The following is a 14,525-nucleotide window of genomic DNA, read 5'->3' as shown; positions in this document are numbered from 1 at the left end:
GTGAGAAGCTCTACTTTTACTTCTACCTTTCCCCTAATTTTCTGTCACAAGTGTCTCTAAATGAGAATAACCAACTCATTTTCTTCTAATTTATTCATTCAACAAGCTGCTAGTTACTTGGTTCATAGTAATAATTTTATCGGGAGCCGAATTACTAACTGTCACAATTAAAGTTCCCTAACTTTATGACAAAGAGTTAAGAACCATTAGACCCTGCAACTCATCATCAAAAACTATTTTCATAGTAGCAAACTGATTGATAATATTTTTCATCTCATTCAAATGCTTGGTAATAAGACTACCATATTTATATTTCAAGTTTACCAATTTTCGGAAAAGAAAAACTTTGTTTGTAGCCGATTTTCTATCATAAAGACCCTCCAATTTTTTTCATAATTCATGTGTCGAAATTTCGGTAGAAATATGATGAAAAACACTATCATCAATCCATTGTCGGATGACACCAATAGTTTTTCTATTAAGCCTATTTCACTTATCATTACTCATGTCTTTAGGTTTTCGGCTATCACCCTCAATAGGTCCATCCAAATCTTTGCAAAATAAAAGGTCTTGCATTTTTGTTTTCCAAGTTACCCAATTGCTTCCATTGAAGCTAATCATATAACTAACATTACTATCCATGATTTACACAAACCTAATGAGTCCAAATAACACGGCTCTAATACCACTTATTGGGAAAAATTATATATGCGAACAATTCCACAAATAAATCAATGGCATAATACAAATAATAAATAAAATGAGACACAAGAAATTTAATATGGTTTCCTCAAATGTTGAGGTATGTTCACGGGGCACAGTGATCCAAATCTACTTTCACCAAAATTTGTACAAAGTGAATACAAAAGGCACAAGCCTTATAAATATACAAAAGTGTATATCAAATGGAGTAAGATAAAAAGGTCTGACCAATGTTGCGAACAAAGTTCTCAAAGAATAACCAACGCCAGTCGCAAGAAGAAGAGAGCGGCAACAGGTTGCTACAACAAAAATGACTATGTGCTCTGTTGGCGTGAGGACAAGCTACTGCAGGCCGGAAGAGTGCTGCAGGCGATGGCTGTGTGGGAAAAAACGGAATGGAGGAGAGGCTGCTACCGGGAGTCGCTGCTATTGTGTGCCTAACCGGGCATGGCTTTTTGAGAGTACCAAAGGACATGCTCTCCCACATGCCTTTTTTGAGAAGCCAACAAAACAATAATGAAAAAAAAAAAAAGCTTTTTTCATGGGTTCCACAAGAAGGAAACCAACATTATATATGTCACATCAAACAAAACTTGATTTTATATATCATTAATATTTTTAAAAAATTAGTCATATTGAAACAATAATCATTAATATTATTTTTTTCCTTTTATTTTTCTTATCGACTAAACATGAAAAGGAACGTAAATTAAAAAAAAGAACAGTTGTCGAGATTTCAAACTGGATTTAATGTGGCATGCAGGGATAGTATTATTGCTTGGTAGTAAAGATATGTGCGTTGCTCAGGTCACTGGACCACCCTGATTCCCTTGCTGCACCTTTTGTTTGTTCGCTTTGTATTATACAATAATATTTTTCTTCCACAAACCGAAAAAAACAAAAACAAAACAAAAGCAACGCCATTCATGCCATCGCCTTTAGCGCCCACTAGCCGACTGCCACCAGCTTTAGATAGCTTTTTCTAATACGACAGCTAGATCAACATGCATGTCTCGAGAATCGTCACTTTGATTTTCCAGACGCCACCTCTCAGATGATGCCACTGCCAGGGGTCCCTGCGGCTGCGTGGACTGTTCCCTCACTTTATTCTCTGCCTCTGCTCTTCAGTTCCCCCTTCTCATGTTCTCTCTGCCCTCATTATTTCCCAATTCCTTCTGTGCGTTTGGTTTGCCAGACAACAGTGGAAATGCAGAGCAAGTGAGAAGAAACTTGGAATCTCACCACGGCTGCCTCCGCTCCTGACCCGGTATGGGTTCACAAACTTTCTTTTATTTCAGTGCTTCTGGGGTTCTTGAAAACCAATCTGTTAAAAGTCGTGGTTAATTAATGTGGGCCTGTAGGATGTGGCCTTATGGAACATTTTTGCTTGGGTGCTCATTCTCACCAATCAGTTTTTGAACTGCCATCCTTTTGTTTTTACTTTCGTCGTTCATTGTCTGAGAGATGTTTGATCATTTTCTTATTATTTTTACTATCTTGATATGCAGTATGCTCCTATATATATATATATAGTCTTGCTCAGCCACAATGTTCGTTCCATGATAATTTATTTTCACTGAGAAAGATTACTCTTCCAACTTAGCTATTGTTAGACAATTTCCAATATTTTAGAGATTTGTAGATAATAAAACCTATTGACAGACCCTTGGCTAATGCTTTTAGGCTTATCTTGGCTGTAGCTAATGAAAATGAGATTTTAAAACTGATGAAAGACAGCTGGTTCGGATAAGAGTTATTAAAAAGAAAAAAAAAATCCTTAGCCTTTGGAGAAAAGGCTGTAAGCTACCTGAGATGTTTATTATGACCAAAATTGATGTATCATTCTAGGAAATGTAAATAACGGATGAATAATTTTGTAATATTTGGAAAGAAAAAGTTAAGGACACTCATGGAATAGAATAATCTGGTTGACAAACCTAGCCTTTAACTTTTAAAAGTTCCAAATAGTGACTTAAAAGCTCCAACAAAAAATCCAAAAGCTAAAAAGTTGTTTACGAAACGTGTTTTTTTACAAGGAGAAAGTGGTTTCTCAATATGGTATGATAAATTCATTATTTGAAGGTGATCTAGATCCTAGAAACCAATCCTGGGCATCCCTATTCTTAATTATATATGCAAGGTAAATGATGGGTTTGTGCTTTTTCCATACTTATTGTTGGAAAATTTTAAATAATCAAGATTTGTACCCGAAATCCAAAGGGTGTGTCCAAAGTTGTTTAGAGGATGTAACCCTTGGGTACAAGTAAGCACCAAAGAATGTCTAGTTTAAACCATGTTTATGATTGTGACTAGTACCAAAGCATGTGTAGTCTGGGTTTTTTATTATTCAAATGGTAATAGGACATAGATTTGGCTTTTAGAAATCTAGACAATATAGAAATCCTAGAACTCCATAATACCCCTTCTCCTTCATCAAACATGCCAAAATATTATTTTATTGCACCTGAACAGTAATTTAGTTGCAACAATCTTGAATTGGACCGGTTCATCTTTGTGTTGTTTCACTAATGGTTTGTTCATGATGTGAGCAAATAAATCCTTAAGAAAAGCAACAAGTAGCAATGTGCCTTGAAGCTTCTTTCCAATACAATTTTATTATCCACCAAATTTTTTTTCAACAATCTTAGGTTGCAGAATAGCTATTCTTAGGAATATTATTTAAAATGAGAAATTTGGGACTAGAAGTAATGGTTATTACTTATTATTTAGTATTCCATCCAACATGGAATATGAAAAGAATAGATATTTCCATAATAAAATTGGGATTAGTTATTTCATGTCTATTCCTTATTATGGGTTTATAGAAAATTTTACGTTGTTATTTGCTTTTCATGATAATAACATATTTTTTATACAAACTACCAAATTCTTCTATGAAAGAGACTCTATTCCTAAGAATAGACATTCCACAAAGCAAACACAACCTTAAGGCTACTGGTGGTTTAATAAGGATGTATTCATCTTAGTTCAATTTGGGTTCATCATGCATTCAACGTATGTTATGGGGCAAGGTGTGCAACTAGTGTTGGATTGGGTTGATTTACACAATTTTGTTTTCCAACATTTGTATCAAGACCAAAGGCTTCTTTCTCTCATGATTCTACACATCTACTATGAAAATTCACACAATTAGGCCTAATTAGTATGGCCAAAATGCTCACGTTTTCTCTCTTTGACTGATTGCCATCGGCAATTTTCTGGTAATTTCTTTTATGAGAAGATTCATATGGTTAAAATCCTCTTTTCAAAATGAGACTAAAGTTCCGTGTTTCTGAATTTGATTGTGTATATGGAGAGATTAAGGATTCAAAGTTTTATATGAAATTGGTTTTCACCAAAATTTTGATGTTGTAAAATGGCTGTGATATTCGCCATAATCTAAAATTTGGATCAAAAGATTTTTAACTATCATGCTTGGGTGTTCAAATGATGTGTGAGGATAGAGTTGAAAGTGGTAGAACGGTATTTAAGGTTTGTGGGAAATTCAAAGTGAAGATGAAGTAGCAACGCACTGGCCCACAAGTGCATGAAGCGTGTATAGTGCATGAAATCTATCTTGGCCCCATTTTGTCTTAATTTGATTGCATGCAAATGACAATACACAATGGTGCATGGTGGTATTGCACTTGATATATGTAACAACTAGCTATTGCTCACTACATCATTAATTTTGACAAAGTAATGCATGAGCTGGAGGGTCTAGTGGTTCATATTAAATTGACCTAGATGATTGCACTGAATTTTTATGGATAATGGCCAAAGAACTTCAAACTTAAGTGCTCATTATATAGGAAGTTAAAGCTTATGTTTAAAATTCATCACTGATGGAAGTGGGCTGCTTCCAATGATTTTTAAGGGCTTTAATTCTTTGACACTCACAAAATGAAGCAGACACAAAACCTTTTATGGTGTCATTGTTAAGAATTCCACTTGTGAGTTTGTCCCACATTGGAAAAATTAGGTTTAAACTCTTGGGTCAAGTTGGTGCTCACCCATGTGTTTCAAGCCCACCCATGGACACCTCCTGTGCTAACAAGTAGTATCAGAGCTGACGATTTTGTTACTCTACGCGAGCGATATTATAAAACGTCAAGGTAAAGCTAATTCTCTTGATGTGCTAATAGTTGGAGGACCAAGTGTGTGACCAAGGCCAATATGGATCATCTAAGCCTGGAAGATGGATCCAAATAACGTCAAGAAGTGGGAAGTATGATTGGTTTGGAGGCACGTGGAATGCAATTTGAGGCACGTAAGGCATGGTGGTAAGGCCCACTTGAGCAACTGTTGGAAAATTAGGCTTGCTCCCATAAAGGAGATGATTTTCGTTCAAGGTGGAGCAGTTGGAACTCACAAGTGAGGGGAAGATTGTTGAGAATTCCACTTGTGAGTCCCACATTGGAAAAATTGAGTAGATGATGGGTGCTTATATACATGGTTGGGTCCAAGACCCAATAGGCTTAAGCTTTTGGGTCAAGTTAGTGCTCACCCTTGTGTATCAAGCCCACCCATGGACTCCCCCGGTCCTAACAAGTGGTATCAAAGCCGATGGTTTGTAACTATGGGCAAGCGACATCGTAAAAATTCGAGGCTTGAAGTTAATTCTCCTAATGTGCTAATAGTTGGAAGACCAAATGTGTGACTGAGGCCAATAAGGATCATCTAGGTCTGGAAGATGGATCCAAACAGGTTCAAGACGTGAGAAGTAAGATTAGTTTGGAGGCACGTCGAATGCAATCCGAGGCACGTAAAGCACAGTGGTAAGGTCCACTTGAGCAACTGTTAGAGAATTGGGCTTACTCCATAAGGGAGACGGTTTTCGTTCAAGGGGGAGTAGTTGGAACTTACAAGTTAGGGGGAGATTGTTGAGAATTCCACTTATGAGTTTGTCCCACATTGGAAAAATTGAGTGGATGATGGATGCTTATATACATGGTAGGACTCAAGACCCAATAAGCTTAAGCTTTTGGGTCAAGTTTGTGCTCACCTATGTGTATCAAACCCACCCATGGTCCCCCTCGGTCCTAACAGTCATGTAATGAAAAAAACACTTTAATGAGATGGAGGAGGGGGGACCTATCCCACTAGTTAAATAAGATTGTTCTTGAACTAGCACCAAAGGGTGTTTAGCAAAGGATAGAAATTATTCAGAAGGACATGAGTGAGCCTATAAATAAGACATAAATTTGGCTACTGAGATACTACAAAAAATTTGGAAATTCTCAAACTCCATAATACCTCTTTTTCTTCATCAAACAATACCAAATACCACTTTAGTATAGAAATAGTAATTTAGTTTCTTTAGAAATAGTAATTTAGTTTCTTTCTCAAAAGTGTTTGATGGGTCTATTAAGAATTTCATTTCTAAGTTTGTTCCACATTAGAAAAATTAAGTAGATGGTAGGTGCTTATACGTATGGTTAGGCTCAAGACCTAAGGGCTTAAGCATTTTGGTCAAGTTGGTGCTTACTCATGTATATTAAGCCCATGCAAGGACTCCCCTGGTCATAACTAGCAGTATTAGAGTTGATGGTTCATAACTCTAGGTGAGCAATATCGTAAAGTCAAGGTGACAAAACGCTAATTCTCCTAACATGCTAATAGTTGGAGGACTAAGCGTGTGATCAAGGCCAATAAGGATCATCTAAATTAGGTAAATGTATTTGAATAGGATCAAGATGTGGGAAGTAGGATTGATTCAAAGGCATATAGAATGCAATCTGAGGCATATAAGTTGCAAGGGTCACTTGAACAATTGATGGATAATTAGTCTTGCTGGTGGAGATGGTTTCCACTCAAGGGAAAGAGAGGTTCGAATTGGGCTTGGGTATTCATGCATGTATTTCTACGAATGTAGACCCCTATAAGGGGAAAGGTGGATTCTAATTGAGTAATGGCTCCTAGTTGATTGTATAATAAGTAATAACTTTTGTCCAAGTGTACTCAGTTGCTCTCGGACTTCTTCTTCTTCTTCTTTCTTCTAGTCTGTTGTGCTGCTCTCAGTCAAAGCCGCGAACTCCCTTTTTAGTTATTTTTTCTTTTGCTGCCTTTTTTTTTCTTTTAAATTTTTGGTACTTTTCCTGAAATTTTTGCTCTGATGCTACTTAGTTTTCTTCTTCTTTTGAACTGCTCTGTTGCTCTGTCCCACCTCATTAATTTTTTTTTTTTACCTTTTTATTTTGCAATTTTATTTGGAAAATAAGCTGTTTTTTTTTTTTGGAAGCATTTATTTTTCTCAGAATTTATGCTTCCATGATCTAGAATTTTTGGCATCAGTTAGTGCTGCATATTAACAATGCATCACAACTCGGCACACTTAGAAAGCAATTCCGAAGCTAAAACCGTCGACGGTCATATTCGTCTGCTACAGATTTAAATGATGAAGATCTGAGGCAAATTATCATAATAAGGACTAAGAAGCATCAAAGATCCAAAGTCAATGTTTGAGGGCCATATATGCTAACAAATCAGAGCCTATTGATTAAAAAAAGAGGATATATGGAAATAAAGCAGATCTTATCTCAAATTATGGGATTTATAATTATTACTTATATCATGTAATAGTGTATAAATACCCTTACTTGTATTTTCTCTACTTAGTGTTCACGACTCAGCTATTGAATAAAATGTCATTGTTCTTCATGTTTCAATTATTCTTAATGGTATCAAAGCCATTGTGAACACTACGTCAAAAAATAAAAATAAAAATCCCAGCCCTTGTATTATCCACACACACACACACACACACACATATATATATATATATATATGTTTTACTATTGTACTATCTATACATCTCAATGCTACATCATAGCATGGCGGAACCATACATCTCAATGTTACATCTTAGCATAGTGGAAGTCTGACCATCTTCTTTGAGGATGGATTGGATCTGTCAGCATTATTTCTCAATTATAGATGCAAAAATCATCAATAGATCAACTACCTTCGAAAAGAAGATCACACAACAATAGCCGAACATATCCGTACCCTCAAAGGTCGCTCTTCATTATTTTTTTTGCAACAAACTTTGCCTTCAACCTCGGAAAAAGTTTGCGAGAGGGTATTAACAATGCCTCACAGCTCGGCACACTCAAAAATCAATTCCGAAGCAAAATCGTCGACGGTTACATCAAATCGTCGATGGTTTCATCAAATCATCAACAGTCACATTTGTCCACTACAGATATAAATGACGAAAATCCGAGGCAAATTATCACAATAAAGACTAAGGAGCATCAAAGATCCAAAGTCAATGTCTACGGGTCATATATGCTAACAAATCAGAGTCTATTGATTAAAACAAGAGGATATATGGCAACAAAGCAAATCTTATCTCAAATCATGGTATTTATAATTATTACTATTGAACATAGTATATAGTTTTTAGTCCCACATCGGAATGTTAGGATAACCTCACTCTCTTGTATAGCTATATATACATCTCAAAGTTGTAAACTAAGTACACCAAGTGATATTCACTTCCTCTTGTATAGTTCTCGCTCTTTTACTTCCTTCTTGGTATCAGAACAAGGTTGGGTTCCTCATTTAAGGTCCGGGTTCTCAATTGAGTCGTATGCTTTGCACTCGCCACGTATGTGGAGCTTGTGCATCAGAAAGTTTTATTGGTAGTAGGTTGAGTCGTATGCTCTGTACTTGCCACTTTTAGTGGATTTTGTACATAAAAAAACTCAATCTACTATTTTTTTGGTGATTCCGTCGACTTTTCCGGTGACTTTTGGCGCCCTTTTCCGGCGACTTCCAGCAATTTTCACGGTGCCTTCCAGCGACTTTCCCGTTGACTCCAGCGGCTTCCGGCATCCTTTTTCTAGCGACTTCCGACATCCTTTCCATCGACTTCCATACTATTTTCCTAATGCATCATTTCATATTGTCACTTTCTGGTGACCTTTTTCCAGCGACTTTCTCGGTGACTTCGTCGATGACTGTGTTGGCTTCCGACGACTTGCTTTGTTTTGCTTTGTTGATACTTTTGCAGCCTATTCCTCTTCTTTACAATGGCTACCAAGGACGGTGATATGCCTACCAAGGATAGTAAATCCACCTCTTCTTCTCTAAACCTTCCATGCCTTGACTTATCTTTGGCTCAGACAGCTCCTGTTCAGAAGGTCACCAGCATTCTTCTTAATGGCGGCAACTTCCATGCCTAGTCACAGTCCCTTCGCTTATATCTTGGGGGTCGTGGCAAGATTGAGTGGTTGTTAGGATTGGAGTTTCGCTCTGCTAATACTTATCCGGCTTATCGACAGTGGTCCATCAATCAAAATGGTAGCCCAGACAAGGTGTGAGGCTTGAATTTTTTGAGCTTTATCGGGAGCTCCACCAAGCAACCTAGGCTTCTTTGGGTTTATCTATGACTGACTTCTTCGATTATCTCTAGTCTTAGTGGGAAGAGCTCGCCTAGTATGAGCCTCTTTCTGAGTTTCCTACCAACGCAGCAGCTATTGAGGCAAAGCGCCAGGATCGTCGGCATACCTATCAGTTCTTGATGGGTTTAAAACCTAAGTTTGAATCACTCTGAACTTAGATTTTGAACACATCCCCGGTGCTCTCTTTGTACGAGGCATTTGCAATGATTGATGGTGATGATCGACGACGACGTCTTCTCCCTGGATTTGCTTCTTCTAGTATGCCCGAGCAGGTTGCCATTGCAGCCCCTACTGGTGCTAGGTTTGTTGACCACAATGACTTGATTCTGACAGCACTGCCAACAGAATAATCACACCATTGAGCGCTGCTTCATCCTCCACCCTGTGCTACATGAGCGTTACTCCAAACAGGCCTCTTATGGTCATGGTCGTGGCAAAGGTCGGAGACCTTCTAACATTGGAGTTGTTATAAAATCTCTTCTTGCACCTCCGGTTTCTTTTACTCCTACACCTGCTGCTGCTCCAGATTTCTCTCTGCTCCAGGCTCAGCTTACTCAGCTCCAGTCTCAAATTAGCCTCCTTGCCTTTGCTACACCAACTCCATCCTCCTCTACAACCACCTTTGCTGCAGATAACCCTACTGCCCTTTTAAGTAAGTTTGGAACACTCGGTGGCACACTCGTTTGGATACTGGACTCAGGGGCGAACAACCATTTGACTGGTGAGGCATCTTTCATTACATCCCCTGTCTCTTCGTTGGTTCGTACTATCCGCATTGTCGATGGTACGTCTCATCCCATTCATACCCAAAGCACTGCCTGTTTATCCTCGACTCTATCTTTATTCCCTGTTTATTATGTTCCACAATTTTCCTATAACTTGTTATCTGTTAGCCGTATTGCCAAACAATATAATTGTGTTGTGGTTTTCTTACCCAACTCTTGTTACTTGCAGGACCTGAGTTCGAGGAAGATTTTTTGGCCTGCTTTGAAAGGGACGGGCTATACTACTTTGGCGATCCGCCTTCCTGTCCTACATCCTTTTCTAGCTTTCAAGCATTTGTTTTGCCTTCTAATGTTTCCTCTGTTTTCTCTTTAAAAACCTTGGATTTGTGGCATGCTCATTTGGGACATGCAAATTTTAAATATTTGTGTTGGCTATTTCCAATATTTAATAAAGCTTGCAAAAATTTTAATTTTTAGTGTGCTACTTGTGAATTATCTATGCATGTTCGTTCATCTTATCCGGCTCGTATACACCGTTCTCTTGCAGCTCTTGATATTGTTCATAGTGATGTATGGGGTCCCTCCCCTATCTCCTCACTCACTCAGCATCGATATTATGTCACCTTTATTGACGATTACTCCCGTTGTACCTGGGTCTACCTCATGAAAAATAAATCCGAAGTTTTCACTAATTTTTAGGCTTTCCTACGAATGATTAAGACTCAATACAATACCGTGGTTCGTATCTTGAGGCCTGATAATGGCCGTGAGTATCTCTGTAATGAGTTTCGTGCTGAGTTGTGACAACAAGGTATTCTCCAACAGCTGACATGTCCCTACACTCTTGAACAAAATGGTGTGGCTGAACGCAAAAATCGCCACATCATGTTTATTGACCATTGTCTTCTTCGGGGAATGCAAGTCCCCAAGTCTTATTGGCCTCACGCCGTTCTCACCGTAGCCTATCTTCTCAATCGTACCCTGAGTTGTGCATTGTAAAATTCTGCTTCACTTCATCTTTTGTATCCTAACAGGTCTCTTTTCTCCCTTCTTCCTATAATGTTTGGATGCACGTGCTTTGTTCGTGTCCGGAGTCCTTCTTGGACTAAGCTTGATGATAAAGCCATCCAGTGCAATTTTCTAGGGTATTCCTCTATGTCTAAGGGATATTGCTGTTATGATCCTGTTGGTCGACACACTTATCACTCTCTTGATGTCATGTTCCATGAGTCTACCCCCTTCTACACTGACTCCTTTCCTTCCATATCTTCGCCAATGCCATCTCCACTTCCTTGACCCAAGCCTATCTTTCTCTCATTTGTACTAGTGCCCTCTTCTCTAGTGTCGTCTTCATCTTCTAAGCCTCCTACCTCTACCCCCACTGGGCAGGACCATATCTCTCTCATTCCACAGATTTACACTCACCGACCGCGCCCTTTGGAGCCTCTGCCAGCATCTTCACCAAGCTCAGGTATGTCTCCTATAGTCCCTGACCCCCCTGCTCCCTCCTCACGGACTCCTCGAATCCGTCGAGCTCTTGATAGAATTTCTTTAGCCTGTTCTACTGACTACCTTATCTCCCAGTATCTTTCTTATCAAGATATCTCCTCGAGTTATCGAGCCTTTTTGGGACAGGTTGATGCTATCATCATACCTCACTCAGTTCATGAGGCCCTTCAGGACCCCAAATGGGTTGCAGCCATACATACTGAGATGGAAGCTCTACAGCAACAACATACTTGGGATCTTGTTCCCCTTCCTTCAAGTGCACGCACGGTGGGCTGTAAATGGGTGTTCATAGTTAAGCACCTTGCAGATAGTATTGTTGACTGGTATAAAGCCTGCTTGGCGGCCCAGGGTTTTACGCAGATTCTAGGTCAGGATTTTCATGCTACATTTGCTCCTGTGGCAAAAAATACTATTGTTTTCCTCCTGATCTCTTTGGCGGCTTCTTTCACTTGGCCTTTATATCAGTTTGATGTCAAGAACGCCTTCTTGAATGGTGATCTTACTAATACTATTTACATGGATCCCCTTCCCAGTTTTTCTGCCCAAGGGGAGTATTCTGGAAAGGTGTGTAAATTGTGCAAGTCCTTATATGGGCTTAAGCAATCACCCCGTTCATGGTTCAAAAGATTTAGTGATGTGGTTCTCTTTATGGGATTTATTTAGTGCCAGGAAAACCACATTTGCTTTATTAGGCGTCTCTCCCATGGCCTTGCATCATTATCTCTGTCTATGTGGATGATATTATTGTTACAGGTAATAACTTGTCTAGAATTGCTCTGAATAGAAAGGACTTGGGAGACACCTTTGACGTCAAGGATCTGGGACCCCTCAAGTATTTCTTGGTCATTGAGATAGCTCGCTCCTGCAAGGGCATTTCCCTCTCTCAGCGGAAATATGCCCTAGATCTCCTTATGGACACTGGTATGTTGGGATGTCGGTCTGCTTCTACCCCCTGGATCCTAATTTTTCCCTTTCTGCAGAGTCTGGTGATCTATTGACAAACCCTTTGGTGTATTAGAGACTTATTGGTCGCCTCATCTATTTGACCAACACTCGGCCTGATTTGGCCTATGCAGTGAGCCTAGTAAGTCAGTTCATGCATTCTCCGCGGACTTCACATCTTGATGTCGTCTATCACATCTTATGGTATGTGAAGACCTCACTTGGACTCGGATTATTCTATTCATCTAGAATACAACCATGTCTTTCCGTGTTTACTGATGTTGACTATGTTGGGTTCAAGACTGACAGACGATCTACCTCAGGTATTTGTACTTTCAAGGGTGATCATTTTCTTTCTTGGAAGAGTAAGAAGCAGGCAGTGGTTTCACGTTCTTCTGCTAAGGCTGAGTACCGTGCTATGGCACAAGGTACCTGTGAGATCTTGTGGCTAGACTCTCTCCTATTTGAGATTGGCTTTCTTGTGATAGACTCTTCTTTGTTGTTTTGTGACAACAAGTCTGCTATATCTCTCTCTTCTGATTCAGTTATGCATGAGAGGACCAAGTATATTGAGGTGGATAGTCACTTCATCAGGGAAAAAGTTTGTTCTGGGATTATCTCTCCCCACTTTATCTCCTCCAAAGGCCAGGTTGCTTATGTCTTCACCAAGTTTGTTGGCCCAGGTTTATTACAGATTGCTCTCTCCAAGCTTCGACTTGTCAACATCTTCATTTCAGCTTAAGGGGGACTTTTGAACATAGTATATAGTTTTTAGTCCCACATAGGAATGTTAGGATAACTTCACTTTCTGGTATAGCTATATATACATCTCAAAGTTATAAGTTAAGTACACCAAGTGATATTCACTTCCTCTTGTATAGTTCTCTCTCTTCTACTTTCTTCTATTACCTGTATCATGTAATAGTGTATAAATACCCTTGCTTGTATCCTCTCTAAAGTACTTAGTGTTCACAGCTCGGCTATTGAATAAAATATCATTGTTTTTTGTGTTTCAATTTTTCTTTACTGCACTGCTACTGCTTTTTCTGTTTTATTTTTTATTTTAATTTTTTTTAGCTTCCTACTGCTTATTGCTGCTTTTATTTTGTGGAACTTATGACATGAACACCGCATGTTATTGAAAATTTGTGTTATAGCATTCATTTTACGTCCTAGTATTGAGTATTTTGATATTTTAAAATTCAAATATGAGTCCTAATGTGTTTACAATCAAAATCCCCTATGTAGGGAATTTTATAGACAATTTTATTAAATGTGCGCCTCACTTCCATGAGGCATGCACCTTCGCCTCATGCCTTGCACCTAGGTTCTAGGTACCCTTTGCGCCTCAGTGCACCTTGCGCCTTTGACTAGTATGGTGAGGGGGAGATTTTTTAGAATTCCACTTGTTGGTTTGTCTCACAATTGAAAAATTGAGTAGATGATGGGTGTTTATATATATGGTTGATCCCGCGATCTAAAAGGTTAAGCTTTTTGGTCAAGTTGGTGCTCACCCATACATATCAATCCTGCCCATGAGGACTCCTCCAATCCTAAAAAGGCCCATACAGTATAAACAACCCTGTCTGCTGTTTCAAGATGAAGGTAGCATAAGTTTTACTATAACATGCACTCTTGTCAAATTTTACATGTTGTCTACTGCCTCATTAGTGGTTTCTCTAAAGCTTCTGGCTTGGTAGTTTTGTCATTTGTGCTCTAAAAAAATTGCTGCCACTTCGTTACTGCTGAAATCTAAACATCCTAACGTGGGCGTGCTGTCATAAGTCTCTATTTATCCTCCTGAAATTACAATATCTTTTAAACTTATATTTAGCAGTTCACAACCATTCCATTCTTACTTTGTTTCGCATATTTAATTCTATTGGAAGATGAAATTTTGTTTCTTCATTTGCAGAAATGGATGGTGATTCAGGTCCAAGCTTGTTTCCCCTGCACCGCTGCAAAATTCTTCACCTGGTTGGTGTTAAATTTGTGTATATCATATGAATTACAAATTCTTCTTTGGTTTAGTTTGCCATGCATTCAAAGATTGCCTTCTCTGTGTGGTTTTTTGCCATCAAGTTTTGAGGCATTGGAGGTCTTATAAAACTTTACATCCAGGTGAGGCATGCACAAGGGATTCACAATGTAGAAGGAGACAAAAACTATGATGCATACTCGTCCCCTGAATTTTTTGATGCACATCTTACGCCACTAGGCTGGCAGCAGGTAAGAACCC

At 38.8% G+C, this 14,525-nt stretch overlaps 1 protein-coding gene across 2 annotated transcripts in view; it reads left to right on the top strand.

Annotated features, from left to right (window-relative positions):
- The first annotated feature begins 1,481 nt into the window (after nt 1–1,481).
- LOC131164042 (phosphoglycerate mutase-like protein 1) overlaps nt 1,482–14,525 on the top strand; it is a 37,485-nt gene continuing 24,441 nt past the window's right edge. Inside the window, exons 1-3 of one of the 2 annotated variants that reach the window (XM_058120962.1) lie at nt 1,482–1,969; nt 14,202–14,263; nt 14,408–14,515. In XM_058120962.1, the coding sequence (XP_057976945.1) occupies nt 14,204–14,263; nt 14,408–14,515 (168 nt within the window). In that variant the 5' untranslated portion in view covers nt 1,482–1,969; nt 14,202–14,203. The remainder of the gene's footprint in view (nt 1,970–14,201; nt 14,264–14,407; nt 14,516–14,525) is intronic. The other variant, XM_058120961.1, reaches the window with a different exon arrangement.

Source organism: Malania oleifera, chromosome 9 (assembly GCF_029873635.1).
Source record: "Malania oleifera isolate guangnan ecotype guangnan chromosome 9, ASM2987363v1, whole genome shotgun sequence".
NCBI lineage: Eukaryota > Viridiplantae > Streptophyta > Magnoliopsida > Santalales > Ximeniaceae > Malania > Malania oleifera.
The sequence above is the reverse complement of the archived record's forward strand: the minus strand, read 5'-3'. Positions and strand labels throughout refer to the sequence as shown.